The sequence below is a fragment of the Cariama cristata genome, unplaced genomic scaffold, assembly GCF_000690535.1.
Source record: "Cariama cristata isolate BGI_N322 unplaced genomic scaffold, ASM69053v1 scaffold42523, whole genome shotgun sequence".
NCBI lineage: Eukaryota > Metazoa > Chordata > Aves > Cariamiformes > Cariamidae > Cariama > Cariama cristata.
The window spans coordinates 2,138-16,018 of NW_009607426.1; the positions used below are offsets into that span (position 1 = coordinate 2,138).

The following is a 13,881-nucleotide window of genomic DNA, read 5'->3' on the forward strand; positions in this document are numbered from 1 at the left end:
GGCAGCCCCCCAACCGCCCGGAGCAGGGCAAGAACCCCCCAGCTGGGGGAAGCCGCCCCAGGGAGCTGGGACGGGGCTCCTGCCCGGGAGCGGGGGTCCCTGGGCGCCCACCCGAGAAGGTTATTTGCCGAATTAATGCATGTTGCAGAACTGCCTGTATGAGCGGAGAAAGGGTGGTTTAAGGAGTTCCCTCAGCGTTTTTTGAGAGCAGTCCAGGCCTGGCTACGCTAAGAACCCCCCAGCTGGGGGAAGCCGCCCCAGGGAGCTGGGACGGGGCTCCTGCCCGGGAGCGGGGGTCCCTGGGCGCCCACCCGAGAAGGTTATTTGCCGAATTAATGCATGTTGCAGAACTGCCTGTATGAGCGGAGAAAGGGTGGTTTAAGGAGTTCCCTCAGCGTTTTTTGAGAGCAGTCCAGGCCTGGCTACGCTGTCCCTTTAGGAAGGGCCTCTTCACTTTATTATGAGCAAGCATATTTGCAGCGGCTCCAGCTGGTTATCGGTAATCTCCTGCATAGTCATAGGTGCAGGGGGGATATTAAATTCTTGAAGCTTTCTGGCAGTATCATGATCTGACTTGAAGCTGCCGTGTCTTTGGAAATGAGATTGGGCACGACTACGCTCTCCAGCTGTCTCCGTGCCAGAAAAGGGATCATGCTGCAGGTTTCTGAGGGTATTTCAATATGCTGAAACATTTCTTTACCCTAATTCTTCAGCACGGGAGATCTAAGCAAACGATTTTTCTGTCCTATGAATAACTATACTTGCAGGATAAGCTAGCTGGAAAAGTCAAAGGGAACCTAATGAAACTCTGCAGCATGAGGCAACATGAAACACCGGGATAATGGGTTCAGCACTGGGTCTTCTTCCAAAACCTGAGGATCTTCAGCGGAGCAGAAAGAACATCCTGAAGCACTGCTGTTGGAGGAGGATGTTTCTGAATCATCTGTAACATTTCCAGCAGCGTGGGGATTTCTCTCGGGAATTCCCATCCATGTAGGATTGCCAGCGTTGCTCAAAAAGTGTTCAGCGTGTCCTGGGGTTAATTTATCCTCAGGGCCATCTCTGCAGACAGAGCTCTGCTGTTGTTACAGCTTCCCTCTCCAACCAGAGCTACTGAGGGAGGAGGAGGAGGATGAAGTCGCTTTTCCTCCTTGTTAATGATGTGTCTGCTTTAACGGTGAAATCCCCGGCCCCTGGGAGCAGGGGCTGTGCGTGGGTATCAAAGCTCAGCTTTTGCTGCTCAGCTATCCTGCAGCAGGATCTAAGCAAAATCATATTTAAGAAAACTAGAAGCTTTTGCAGGTAAAAACACAAGTGAGGGAATCAGGTCTCTCTTCCCTCTGACCAAACTACTTTTACTCAGCTATTTGGAGTAATTTTCGTGATGTTTAGGTCGTGTTACACAGGAAGGAAATAAGGCTGTCGTTTGAATATTAAGTAGATCTGAGAGATAAGGAGGCGTTTACCCTTTCAGAGGGCCAAACTAATAGGAAAGACATTTTAAAATTATTCTGAAGTAAGCGATTTGAAGAGTTCGGTAGCTGATCATTTGCAGTACAGCTTAATAAAGTCTCAATATACCTCCTCCAAAAGGCAGAGTAAATACACTAAATAACAAATTTGAAGAAAACCAGTCTGATTTTTTTCTGCCCACGTGGTGCCTTTCATTAGGTTCACACAGTCTGTGCATGATCTGTTTCACAGATAGCCAGATGTGAGCAGTGGAACTAAAAAACAAAGACCAAAAACTTTGGAAATTGTAACCTCCAAAGGAATTTTATAACTTTTGAATCCCATCTGACACCCAATCCAAAACCTACTGAAGTCAATAGAGAGATTCCCATTTACTTCACTGAGCTCTGGACCAAGTTCTCTGCAGAAATCTGTTCTTCTTCTCACGGTGCTAAACTAAAGGCTGTCGAATATAGAGGATCTGAATTCAAAGCGTTTTCTAGCGTTTTGATCTGACTACTTCAGAGACCTTCAAAGAAGCGTCTTAGTGTATGAGGCATTGCAAACTTGTTTCTGAAAAGCCATGTTTGGGTGTTTGCTAAGGATTATATCTAATGGGAGGGATGCTCAGACAAGGCGTGTGGCTCAAGAGATGGAGCTGTGCCCTGGCACCCCGCAGCTGAGCTTGTGCTTTGTGAGCACCAGGGTGAATTTTGCACAAGGAACCAGCTCGCTGGAGATGCTCAGTGAGGGGAATAAGGGTTTGCGATATGGTTTGTGCTGCTCGAGTGCACCTCAGTCAGCTTACAAGCAAACAGACAGAGATATCCACGAGTCAGAGCATGTCTGAGCAGGCACTTCCAAGCCAGATGAACCAAGGATCAGGTTTACAAAGCTGTGGAGATGAGCAAAAGGCAGATGCCTTGCAGGGAGGTCGACACCTAACCTTCATAGGTGCTTCTCCAAGTCTGGCAGGGGCCCGCTCGGCAGCTTTACACCCCGGTTCGTGTAAGTCTGAATTTGCGCTGTACTGTCCCGGGGAGTTACCACCGCAGGGCAGTCATCATTTAAGCTGCCGTCTGACCAAAGGCCCCAGGTTACGGACGTTGTGCCACCACCGCCCAAGTCCCTGTCACGGTCCTGTGCTGATTATGAGAGCTCGAGGTTTCCCCTTTCCCATCACATTGGTTACGACTGTCGGAGAACGGTGACTCAGCGAGCAGGGCCGGCGTTAGTGACGTGGCGTAGAGGAAGAGGGACGCAAACCGCCGGCAGAGCTGTGTGATGGTGGTGAGCCGACCGTCGGGATCTCAGGCCTGGGTGCGGGTACGGGAAGGAGCTGGTTTGGCACCAGACCCAGCGCTCGCGCCGGGGGCTGCCGCTCTCGGAGCAGCAGCGCGTTCGCTGCGTTGGTGCAACTCGTAGCTGCTCTGAGGGCTTGCCTACATGGGAAAATTCACCGGCGTAATTATCCCACTGTAATTATCCCAGGATAACTCTCCCTGTGGATGTGCTTATTGTAACATAAGATATGTATGAATACATGATAAATCTTCTGCATAGATGGGTTTTAAGTTACACGGAGGAGGACTGTTTACGTTGCAGCCCAGCAGCAAAGCACAGCTTTTGTTCTGCTTCCCAGCAAATGTTACACCCAGAATTTTCTACGCCAGAGGAACTTTCAGGGGGAAACACATGTCATTTGATCTGATCAGCATGAATGTAAAGCCTCACTCTTGGTCTATGGCATGGGGCACATCATTTCTTTTACCGAGTCGCTGTGGGAGCCAGGGTAAAGGTTGGGGCACTGCCTCATACCTCTCTGTGGTCCTGTTCAGCTGTTTTTAATAGTGCAGGCATTTGAAGATGTTCTTCGTTTGACCTTTCTGTACAAGCTACTGTGTCTGAAGTTGGGAGAAATCCTTGGATTGCTAAAAGCCCCTCAACCGTTGTTGTGATTTTTACTTTCTTTACCAGGCTTTCAAGCCAGCTTCTGTTGTCATTCCCGTTGCTTGAGTGCTTAGTCCATTCTTCTCTGATAACTCTCCTACTTGGGATTTTAGCTTTTCCAATGTGATAGAAGGAAAATGGCTGGGGAAATGCTGAGCGCCGGGCTTGCTTCTCTCTACTCCACGGTAACAGATAAAATTTGCTGGGAGCAAGCTAACCTGCACCCCTGTACAAGACGGCTGCACTGCCCGACGCCCACCCGGCGTTCGCCCATCACTGCTGCTCCCGTTCTGCAGGAAGGTGGAGCAGAGGCCGGACCAAATTTACTGACAGCACCCCCAAAAGGAAGTGATAACTTTGATGTTTGGGCCCAAGCCAATTCCGAAGGAAGGGGAAAAAAATCCAAACAGTAACTAACGTCTCTAAATTGTCTTTTACTTTTCAGTAACTTGAAATAACAACAGCCACGTGATAATAGGCTGGATGAAGTGGTTTGATAAGATAAGCAGCAACACTTGGAAACAAGCTTTGGAGTTGAAATTGCTCAGCTAGGTGTGTAGTGAAGTTTAGATTCGAGGCATCAGGGTGAAGTTACTATTAGAAGGTCCGGAGTAAAATAATTGCTAGTGATTGTATTCCCTGGAATATGCCTGAGACAAACCTCCGGACCTAAGCAGCCTGCTCTTTTGTCAGGTGCAGAAGTCACCTCTGCGAGACAGTTCATGTGCTTTTCCCCTCTCCAGTCTCAGCAGGAACAGTAAGTTCCAGAAATCCCATTTTGCCTAATGCAATTTCCAGAACGCTAACCAGTGTTTCTTTTCCAGGCTCTGAGATAGAGTTATTTTAGGATTATTGCCTGTGTGAAACTGTATCATATTCACAAGAGTCCTTTCTCTTGTTTTCCAGTTTGCTGGAAAAGCCTGGCCTTGCAGTAAGGCAGCTGACTCTCGTTTCCAGCACGACTACAAAACTCGGAAATGGCCTCTGCGTCAGGTTAGTCCAAATTATAACTCTGTGCTAGCCACACTCCAGCTAATCCCCAACTTTCTTGCTTTGCCAAAATTCAGCCAGACCTTTCTTGCTGTTTTCTGCCTTTTTAAAAAACATAAAGAATATAGAGAATACATATTGCTCTTCGGTATTCCAGCTCATAGTCATTGAGTGATGACTGACGACAGGCATTTGTCCGTATGGCTGTCCATCTACCGTGTTTCTCTTCCCACTTTTTCAGGCACTTTTGTGGGTCGAAGCATACCAGTCGAAGTGGATGAATCCATGCCATGGTCGCCGTTTCCTGAACATGGCTTGGAAAAGGCTTTGCAGCCTTCCGGAGAGGATATGGAGGATGAGGGGTCCCAGAGACTGTGTGTTGCTCAGACACCTCAGCCTGTGGCCAATCCATCGTGCGTCTGCAGAGCGCCAGCATGTCATCAGTCAGCACGGTCCGTGGAGCCGGACAGCAGCTTGTGGGCAAAATATACTAATCTCGATGGAAATGGATGCGTCTGTTCCCCCGGTGAATCAATAGCTGGAGTAGTTCCCTCCAAGATGCATCTTGTAGCTATGGACAAACCAGGCATGCAGCCAAGATCACAGCTTTCAGCTGACATCGGGCACAACTCCAGTAAATCAGAGCAGAGCTTGTCTGATGCTCCCGAGGACTCGCTGGAGGAGAGCAGCCAAGGGAGTTCACAGTCACGGCAGCCCTCAGGAAACAGACCCCCAGCAGAGCTGGGGGCCATGGACACGGGGTACAACTCCCAGTCACGAGACGTCATGGGCATCCGGCACCTGGAGCCCCCCTTACCGCTGGTGTCCGTGCTGAACCCTCAGGACCTCCCAGGACCACTGATCTCCAGAGAGTTTTTTGGACCCGAGCATCGGCAGTGCCCAATGTGCCAGCACTTGCTCCATCCCAACGGCCCCTCACAAGCCCACGGCTGCTTTGGGCACCGCTGCCCGGCCGAGCCACAGCCCCAGGGCCCATGTGAGTAGCACCGCTCAGCCCACGGGAGGTTTGCCGGGTGTATCACAGCCGTCATGCACCAAGCTGGTGTTTTTCCTACTGTACTTAATGGCAATGCATGGCATGCACATATTAACCTTTTTAAACCGTATTTGCAGTCCATTTTATATTTCCAGGTTTTCGGGTTATGCAGCCGGACTCTCTGTTGCAGAATCTCTGAGCCAGATAAAAAGTTAAAGAGGTCACAGTTACTCATCAAAGGAAGACTAATGATTTTGCCTAGAAACTAGCCTTTGTCGGTCACGCTGGGCATACACAGCCTTCTCCCTGCTGTTATTTCATATTCTAGTCATTTCCTTCCTCCTTGCATCAGTCATTCAGCAGCCTCCTCTACTGACTTAATTCCTGTTGTTTTCAGAGATTTCCTTGCTCCCCCTTGGATGCCCAAAGTCGAGAATTTCCTGCCAGACTCGGGATGGGAGGTTACCCTTGATCTCTGTAAACAGTATCAACAGTATCTCCCAGCGTTATGACCAAACTCACCCATGTGTTTTATTTCTGTGTGAAAAGAGCGTGACATCCATCATCCTCATTTTTTTTTCTGTTGTCGGCTGAAATGAAAGCTCATTACTTAAAATGGAGCCCTCTCAGCTGCTGGTGATTGTATCACTGAACGCTGATGTGACTCCATCGATATGGGTGTTTTGGCTCTTGGAGACTACAATGCAGTTTACAGCCTGCTATTAATTAGTATTCCTTTTCAGTCTCTGAGATTTTTATCTGTTATGAAGTGAGCTTTGAACATTCAACAGCAGTATCATTGTTTTAATATAATTTATATTACATTAGACTCATGAGACCGCAACCTGTTTTGGGCTGGCTTTGTAATAAAAAGCTGTAGGCCTGTTCTGATAACCCTTTTTTTTTTTCCTAACCTTCTGTTGACTCCACAGCATTTATATTGCATCTCTTTAAGGAGTTTTGTCATTGCAGCACTGTGCTATAATTAGGGATATGAAGGAGAGAGGGTGTCAGAGCCTCACTGCTGATCTTGGGACCTTGTAAAGGGGAAGGGGCTACCGAGGGACTTTCATCAGTGTTTACAGCCGAATATTTGCAAAATGTCCTCTGGTTTTCTTTTCGTACCTTCTCCTTTCAGCTCAGCTTTAACAAAGAGCTGGTTGCACAACACCCCTCACTATTTACCTCCATTTACCTCCTCCACGCGCAGGCATCGTGAGAAGTAGGACATTTACTGAATGAGGCCATTTTCTTTCAAAGCAGGAACTCTGAAAGGCTTTCTTTAGAAAAATCACTACTGTTTCAACCATATCCAGAAGGCAAAAAGGATAAAATAAACTCAGATGGCTGGAGCAGCTTTGGTCAGGACCGAGAAGCTGGCAACTGTGCCCCTGTTTCTCACGTGCCCGGTACAGCGTAAATCACCTCCTGACAGCTCCTTGGTTTCAGATTGTTGTTGGGCAGTGGCAACCCACAACAAGGCTCTGCAGTTTGTGTGTCGCGACAGCCTCGCCCGGGGAAGGGCAGCAGTGCCCGGGGGCTCTAAGCTGGCTCCGGTCACCTGCTCTTTGGGATACAAGAGCAGAACTGCTTCTGAAGTCAAAGAAGTCCTCGCAGCAGTGCTATGTGCCCGGGGACCGTTCTTTCAGATATTTCTATATGAGAGCTGTTGGTGTGTGCGGGCACGTGCGCTTGGCCGTGCCCCGCTTTTGAACGGTGGTGGCTACATCCATTAAAATACTGTAGCGTCAGAGAGATCCAAAGGAAACTGGTGAAACATTCGCCTAAAAACCTGCAAACCAAACTGAATCTCCCAGAGCCCTGCTGCCTTCCCTAGAGCTGGTCGTGAGGAACCCACGAGAACACCGTGTTTACTCCCAATTTTGTTCTCCTGGCCTCTTTCACCCTGTCCCGTTGCAAATAGTTAAGAGGACGAGCAGGAAAAATCTCCTAGAAAAATCTCAGTGCCAACTCACATCTCATCACGAATCTCTGCAATCGTGGGGTTGGTTGGGTTTTGTTAAGGTGTTGGCTCCTGGAATTGGACTATCTCATCACAGCTTTGCTTGCTTGCTTTTTTTTTTTCTCCTCTTTTTAAAAAAACTTTAATCCTCATGGCTGCTAGGAAAAGGAAAGCATGACCCCAAAATAGCTAAAAGGATTTAAAAAACCAGTCTAGGTGGGGGGAAAGGAGTGTTTGAGTGCTGCAGCTTTCGGCGCCAGCTGACACCACGGTAATGTCGCAGCGGTAATAAGCCGTGCCAGGCTGGACTTTGGTCTGCGCACGGCCGCTGGGAAGTGCGCAGGGCTGCTGCCGGGGGACAACCGCAAGCAGAAAGACTGGGGGGAAAAAAAAAAGTTTTCCCCGTTTGGGAAACCTACTGCTTACATTGCTTTCTCTTTCAGTTTATGTCAACAGTTCCACTGTATGTTAGTTATTAAACAGCATTACATGTGCGTGGCCAACAACAGCACGGTTTTTCAGAATGACTTGAGCAAAATTGGGCTTCCCCTGTAGCCTCCTGGATGGCAACAGGAGCAGCAGCAAGGCCTTAAAAGGTCACTTAGGCAGAAAATTCATACAGGGTGAAGTAACAAACCAAGAGATTATTTTTTCGCTTTTCATTTACAATAATCACAGTCTGTTTAGCCTTAGTGTTGCAAACTGATTTGTTCCAGGATTTTGCATCTGCTTTCATGAGAACGTTGGGATGATTCATTTTCGCAAGTTATTGCCAAAAAGAAATTAAAAAAAAAAAAAAAAGAAAGAAAAACTAAATACACTGCGGCATGGTAAGTGCAGGGACAAAGCAGCCCTGAATGTTTAACTGTCAGTTGTCCCAACAGCCCAACCCAGGGTGGGGATCTGAACCGTGCTGTCTGTGAATGGGAAATAGGAAACTTCAAACTGTAAAACATTCCTTAATCTGGCTTCTTTCAGACCCAGATACCCGCAAATGCCTCCAAACTGCTCAATTTCCCGAGACATGAAGGAGGACGTGCCTGGAAAGGAATAAACACGAACTGAGGCAAAAATGTATTGGCTGAAATGACAGTTGCTGCCTTTATTTTCTCACCCTCCCAGATGGCAGAGCTCCTTACCAGCATTTTGTACAGACATCGCAACCGCTTCCTCCTGTTCCCAGACCTTGCGTGAGAGTTATCCGCCCGGCCCAGCAAGTCATCCCAAATTACTCAAACCTTCGTGCTCCCAAGGGCATGGCAGACCGACCACCCCAGAGGACGTGCTCCTCCCCTGCTCCTCCTCGATTCCCGTACGTACACCTCGGGGGGGTGCGCTGTGTGCAGTGGAGGCTCCTCTGATCTGATTCTGTGGGCTTTGAACCAATAATTCTGAAGCCTTGCAGTGTTAGCGTGCCCGGGCTGCAGGGGTACAGGCGAGATGCTGGGTAGTTTTCTTTATTTGCCATTTTACACCCCACAGGGGCCTGACCTTACCCTAGAGAACTTCAAAGCCGGATACCTGATATGTTGTTAAAGCACACCCTGAAATGCAGCATTAAGGAAGATAAATGCTTGAAGGTTAAAGGGATGAGGGGTTGAAAAATATCTCGGTTGAAACCTTAGAGCTCTCCTGCTCGAGAGCGAAGGTCAGTTCGGCATCTCACTGTAGTCTTCAGCTTTACGCCGTACCAGCCTTGGCTTCCAGTGATTTCCTTCTTATCGCTTCTGTAGTGCAGAGAAAAAGGGAGAAAATCTCGTCCGTTGTGATATCTCTCTAGACTGCAGTTTGCAGCCTTTTCTGTGACTTTTCTTAAGTAATAAAGCACCACCTCTAGCACTTTTCATCCAGGGCTTTTCAAATATTAATTTACTGGGCCTTACGTCGCCCTGCTTCTAAGTGTGTCATTAACAGAGGGGAAATAGTACCCACGCAGGGTTTTCTCCAGACTCAGCTACCTGAAGACAAATTGAAGCTTCAGGTATTGAGGACATCTGAAATCAGATTGTTTTTATTTAAGTGCCACAATACTTTTAGAGGTGCTAAACTTACAGGCATCTGTGTTTGAAAATGTCCACTTACATGACATGGTCTTGGCAGAAAAATGGGCGAATAAGTGGAACAAAAGAGGGCTGGCAGCTGAAATATCGCACTGCTCTGGCCTGTGAAAAGTTAGGGGCTGTGACAGAAAAGTGGCAGCAAGATAAGGCAGCACCTGCAGCAGAGATAGTTGCACTGAAGAGTTTGTGTGAAAATGTTAAAATACTGAGGAATAGCGGCTTTCCTTTGCAGTAGTAAAATTTAAAAACAGGCTCCTAATTTTCGGCACATTTGTTAGATAAGGTGAAGTTTTGGGAAGATCTGTAAATTAGCCACAGGCTACTTTTTTGTGGCTGTTGATGAGGTACACGTTGCTTTTCTTGATACTTTCTTCTGCTATAAGAAATCCAGAATATGCGAGGTCTGTCCTGTGGCTGCGTGGCTGGTGTTTGCATGCTGATTCCAGCAACGGCAGTTCTATGTTGGTAATATTTGCCTATAGAGTATTTTGTAACAGAAAACATCTGGACCGAAATGAATAAACCAAATCTTAATGTGACAACAGAAAACATGCTGTGACCAGCCTGTCATCATTCATTTAAGGAAGGCAAAGAAAAAAAAAAGAGAGTGAGCTTGATTGACTAAACATCACTGCTCTGTGGGGAAAAGCTCTCAGAGAAACCCAGCACTCGTCCAACAGATTCAACTCAGCAGATTCAAAGCACACCTCACGTAAAGATCTCTACAGATTCCCCTTTCTATTGACTTAAACTGTGAAGCCAAAGTGTAGTAGGACAAGAACCGCTAAGCTTCCTAAAATCATCCCTTTCTGTTTGTTACAATGGAGAAGATGTTAGGCAAGGTTATTGCAGGTCTGGAGTGCAGAACCCTGACACGAGAAACCCTCGCTGGGGCTGCTGTTGCTGGTCAACAACTTAACTTTGTTCCCTTTAGCAAAACTTTGCATTTTGTCCAAAACTGGGGACCCTCCGAGCTGTGTCAGAGCTGGAGGTGGAGGGCCCTTGTACCCCCGTGTCTCCCAATCCCCACCTTGTGCTGTGCCTCCTGTGCTGCCCAGGACACCCTGAGGGCACCTGAGGTGCCATGAAGCACCTTTTAGATAATGGGGAGAGGTTGCCCAAGTGCCGCCCTGCTCCCGTACATGCGTAACAACATCCACGACACGGCACCACTTCTCGCTCAGCAACGGCCTTTGCTTCTGCTAATTGCGAACTGAAGAGCTTTGAGCGACGAGGGGCATTCACCCCCTGTGCTAATGCTGCTGCTGCAGGAAGCGGCTTCGCGTGGCAGGCTGTCGCCAAGGTATCCGTACAGATGATGCTGTAATAACTAAGAGAAATGCTGAGCCAAGCATTTCTACGGAAACTTTTCCTAGCTAATATGCAGTTAAAGTTCTTAGTGCGTTATGAAAAGAAGAAAAAAATCTGAATTTTGCCTGAAAAGAAGTATTTTTTAAATCCTCACTTGCTTTTCTTCGCAGAAACCAGCTATACAACCAGCTACCTAATGGCCAGCTGCCCCCCAAGGCATGCGGCCCGGATGAAGCGTGCTGTTGTCCTTCTGACAATTTTCCATCTCCAGCTGCAGTCCCGAGGCCTCTCAGTAACCCTGCAGCCAAGGGAACCCTGAGAACCAGCAATCTGCCGGAGGAGTTGCGTAAGTGGTTAGCCAATCTGTTCTGCGCAAGATTTTACAGCGCAGCCTGACAGCTTTAGGTGGGAAAGTGCCGGGGGGCGGGGGGGAGAAGGCAGGGGGAACAACATTAAGACACAAAGACAACAAGAAAAGAAAAAAAAATACTGAGTGTCGTCACATCTGTAGGGTGTGAGCGTTTGCGTTTGGTGGGATGGAATTATCCCCTTGAATCCTGAAAGCATAATTGTCATTAATTGCTTGTTATTTTGTTTACAAAAAATAAATACCGTTTAGATTTCATGACTTGTTGCTAAACAGGATGTCTGTCCCTTTGAGGCAGGAGGCACTGAAGCTTACAGTAAAAGACAAATAACAAACCAAGCCCTAGGGGTGAAGCGTTTCTGCCGGTCCCAAACCAGACAAATATGTCGAGTCTCAACCCCGCTTCTCCCTGACCCGGCTTTGGGCCGGGAGCCCACGCTGCGGGCTGAGGGCAGCGGGGGCCGAGGGGCTGCCCCAGCCCCCGGGACACTTTTACCCTTCAACTCTTACGGGAAAGTCAGGTTTTGGAAAACCGGCTTCCTGCTTGATGCCGTGCTGGCTAGCAGGTGAGATACACCATTGCTCAGAACCCTCCACATCTCTCCTGAGGTTTTAATTTTTCCTTTATTCGTCATTTTGCACACTACATTTCAAATCCAGAGAGTTGTAGGTCTCTGCCCTGTAGGGGTGAGTTACAGTAGCAGATACCGCTCTCGGATAGATCCTACTTTACCAGTTAGTGTGTCCTAGGTACAGGAATTACTGGATAAATTTGTGTCATTTGTGATACACGCACAGCTGGATTAGATTAGCCAGCTGGTCTCCCCTCACCTGCAAATACATGATTCTTTAGTTAGTGAGAAAACTCCTTCCATGACGGCACGGGCAGCTGAGGACATTGCTGCCGTCGGCCATCCCTCCTGCCCGCACGCTGCCGTCAGGTGAGGCAGTACGGCATGCCCAAGGGCTCCTCCAGCCCTCGGCCATCCCTGCCCTCCGTCCGGGAAGGCTGTGCTGGCTGCACCGGCGCCACTGCGCTCTCCCGCATCCGTTTTGGAAATAATCCGAAGAGACGTAGGTGGGCAGAACCCGCAGCGCGGTGGAAAAGGAGGGCTGCGAAAGTCTCACCCTCCGAATGGTGTATGTTAACGCAGCGCATATTCATACGGACTCTCTCTCCCAGGCAAGGTCTTTATAACCTATTCTGTGGACACAGCGGTGGAGGTGATGAAATTTGTGAACTTCCTGCTTGTAAATGGATTTCAAACTGCTGTAAGTATTCCTTCCGGAGAAAAATTACTTTCAGCCAGGGGACAAGAGAGACATTTTTTTAACAAGCAGAGGCAATACGCTGTCCATTTAAATGTTTTCCTGTTTATCATCACACTTTGTAGGTTAAAGAAGAATGAACTAACCTTGGCTTTAAAAGTTGTGGCTTAAATGATTCGGCTATTTTAACTGAATTTTACGCTTTGAAATGTGTTTTAACAATGACCCTGGAAAATTTCATTTCGTGACACCAGATACCAGATGGGTAATAGTATGAAGTTTCGTAAGCTATTCCATTAACATTGTCTTATATTTGATCTGTAATATCAACATTTAAAAAGGTCGATTTTCATGTCATCCCATCCTAGCTTTTTTCCTGCGATGCTACTACATCATTGGTTCTTCAGATGTGAATACCTTTCTGCTCAAAACTGACCTAAGATCAGTGTATTTCACACAGCCTCATGAAACAGCCCAGCTCATGGTTTCATTTGCTTTGTTATACTTTTAAAAGGGATTCTAAAATCACTGGCCTGAAAAGGTCTGTGTCCTACTGTCTAATCCCGTAAGCCATCCAGATTTTCATTTAACTTCTCGTGAGTTTGCTTCATCATTACCGTCCTCTCTAAGGGAACCATCCACAGAGGCCCTAGGGTTTGGTGTTCATCAAAATCTTGATTCATATTTTCTTATTTCAAGTGCATATGCTATCTGACCCCTCAACCTTCACTCTTTGGCTTCAATTCAGGAAAGCATTTAAGCAAGTGGCTATCATTAAACTGAATGAGACTCAGTGGGGGGCTTTGCACACGCTTATTTACTTTCATGAATCAAAGATTTTTTCCAGAGACTGCAATTATACTTCTCTCCAGCAGTTCTGTACTGTGACCAAATCATGAGAAAGCTTTGGGCACCACAGCAGTATGGAGTGGAAGGCTCATTAATAGCACCTTTGCTGGACAGGCAACTCTTGGACCCTGCTGCAGAATAATAAATATAGCAAAATGGCCCCAAAGCAGGGAAGCAAATACGCTCTCTACTTTCCAAAGGGGAAAAGAAAGACTTGAGAGCAGAACATGACTCTTCTATCAAAAGCCTGGAGAAGTTTATACTTACTCCATTGCTCACAGTCACTGATTGCCTGTTCCTGGGCGTGCTGAGCGCGCAGGGCAGTGACCGGTGTCGGTTGTATTCAGTCCTACCAAGTCCTCCACCCCTCTGCTGTCGCTCAAGTCGGGGGTACTGCATCCACCATCAGTGACCTGGCTGACTTCTCACCACACACCCCAAAAATTTAGTTCAATATGAAGCTAAAACTTGACACTCAGTATATACCCTTGCAGCCGGAGAACAGTGGGCATCTGCAGCTCTAGAGAAGGTGGGCAGCCCTTCACCTTCATGAGGTGTTTGGAGAGGCAAAAAAGCCATTTTTGCAAACACCGCATATCTAACATTCATTGGCAGCGGTTGTTTCTTGTTCCGTTGAGCCAAAAATGCCTGGGAGTTGGGAGCTGGCGGGGGG

At 47.6% G+C, this 13,881-nt stretch overlaps 1 protein-coding gene across 1 annotated transcript; it reads left to right on the plus strand.

The window, feature by feature from the left end:
* Positions 1 to 4,379: 4,379 nt before the first annotated feature.
* LOC104158927 (adapter protein CIKS-like) lies at positions 4,380 to 12,362 on the plus strand (the record flags this gene model as incomplete). Its single annotated transcript, XM_009696698.1, has 5 exons — positions 4,380 to 4,395; positions 4,634 to 5,389; positions 8,475 to 8,664; positions 10,894 to 11,069; positions 12,274 to 12,362. Coding segments are annotated over exons 1-5 (1,227 nt in total), but the record flags the coding sequence as incomplete, so codon positions are not given.
* Positions 12,363 to 13,881: the final 1,519 nt, after the last annotated feature.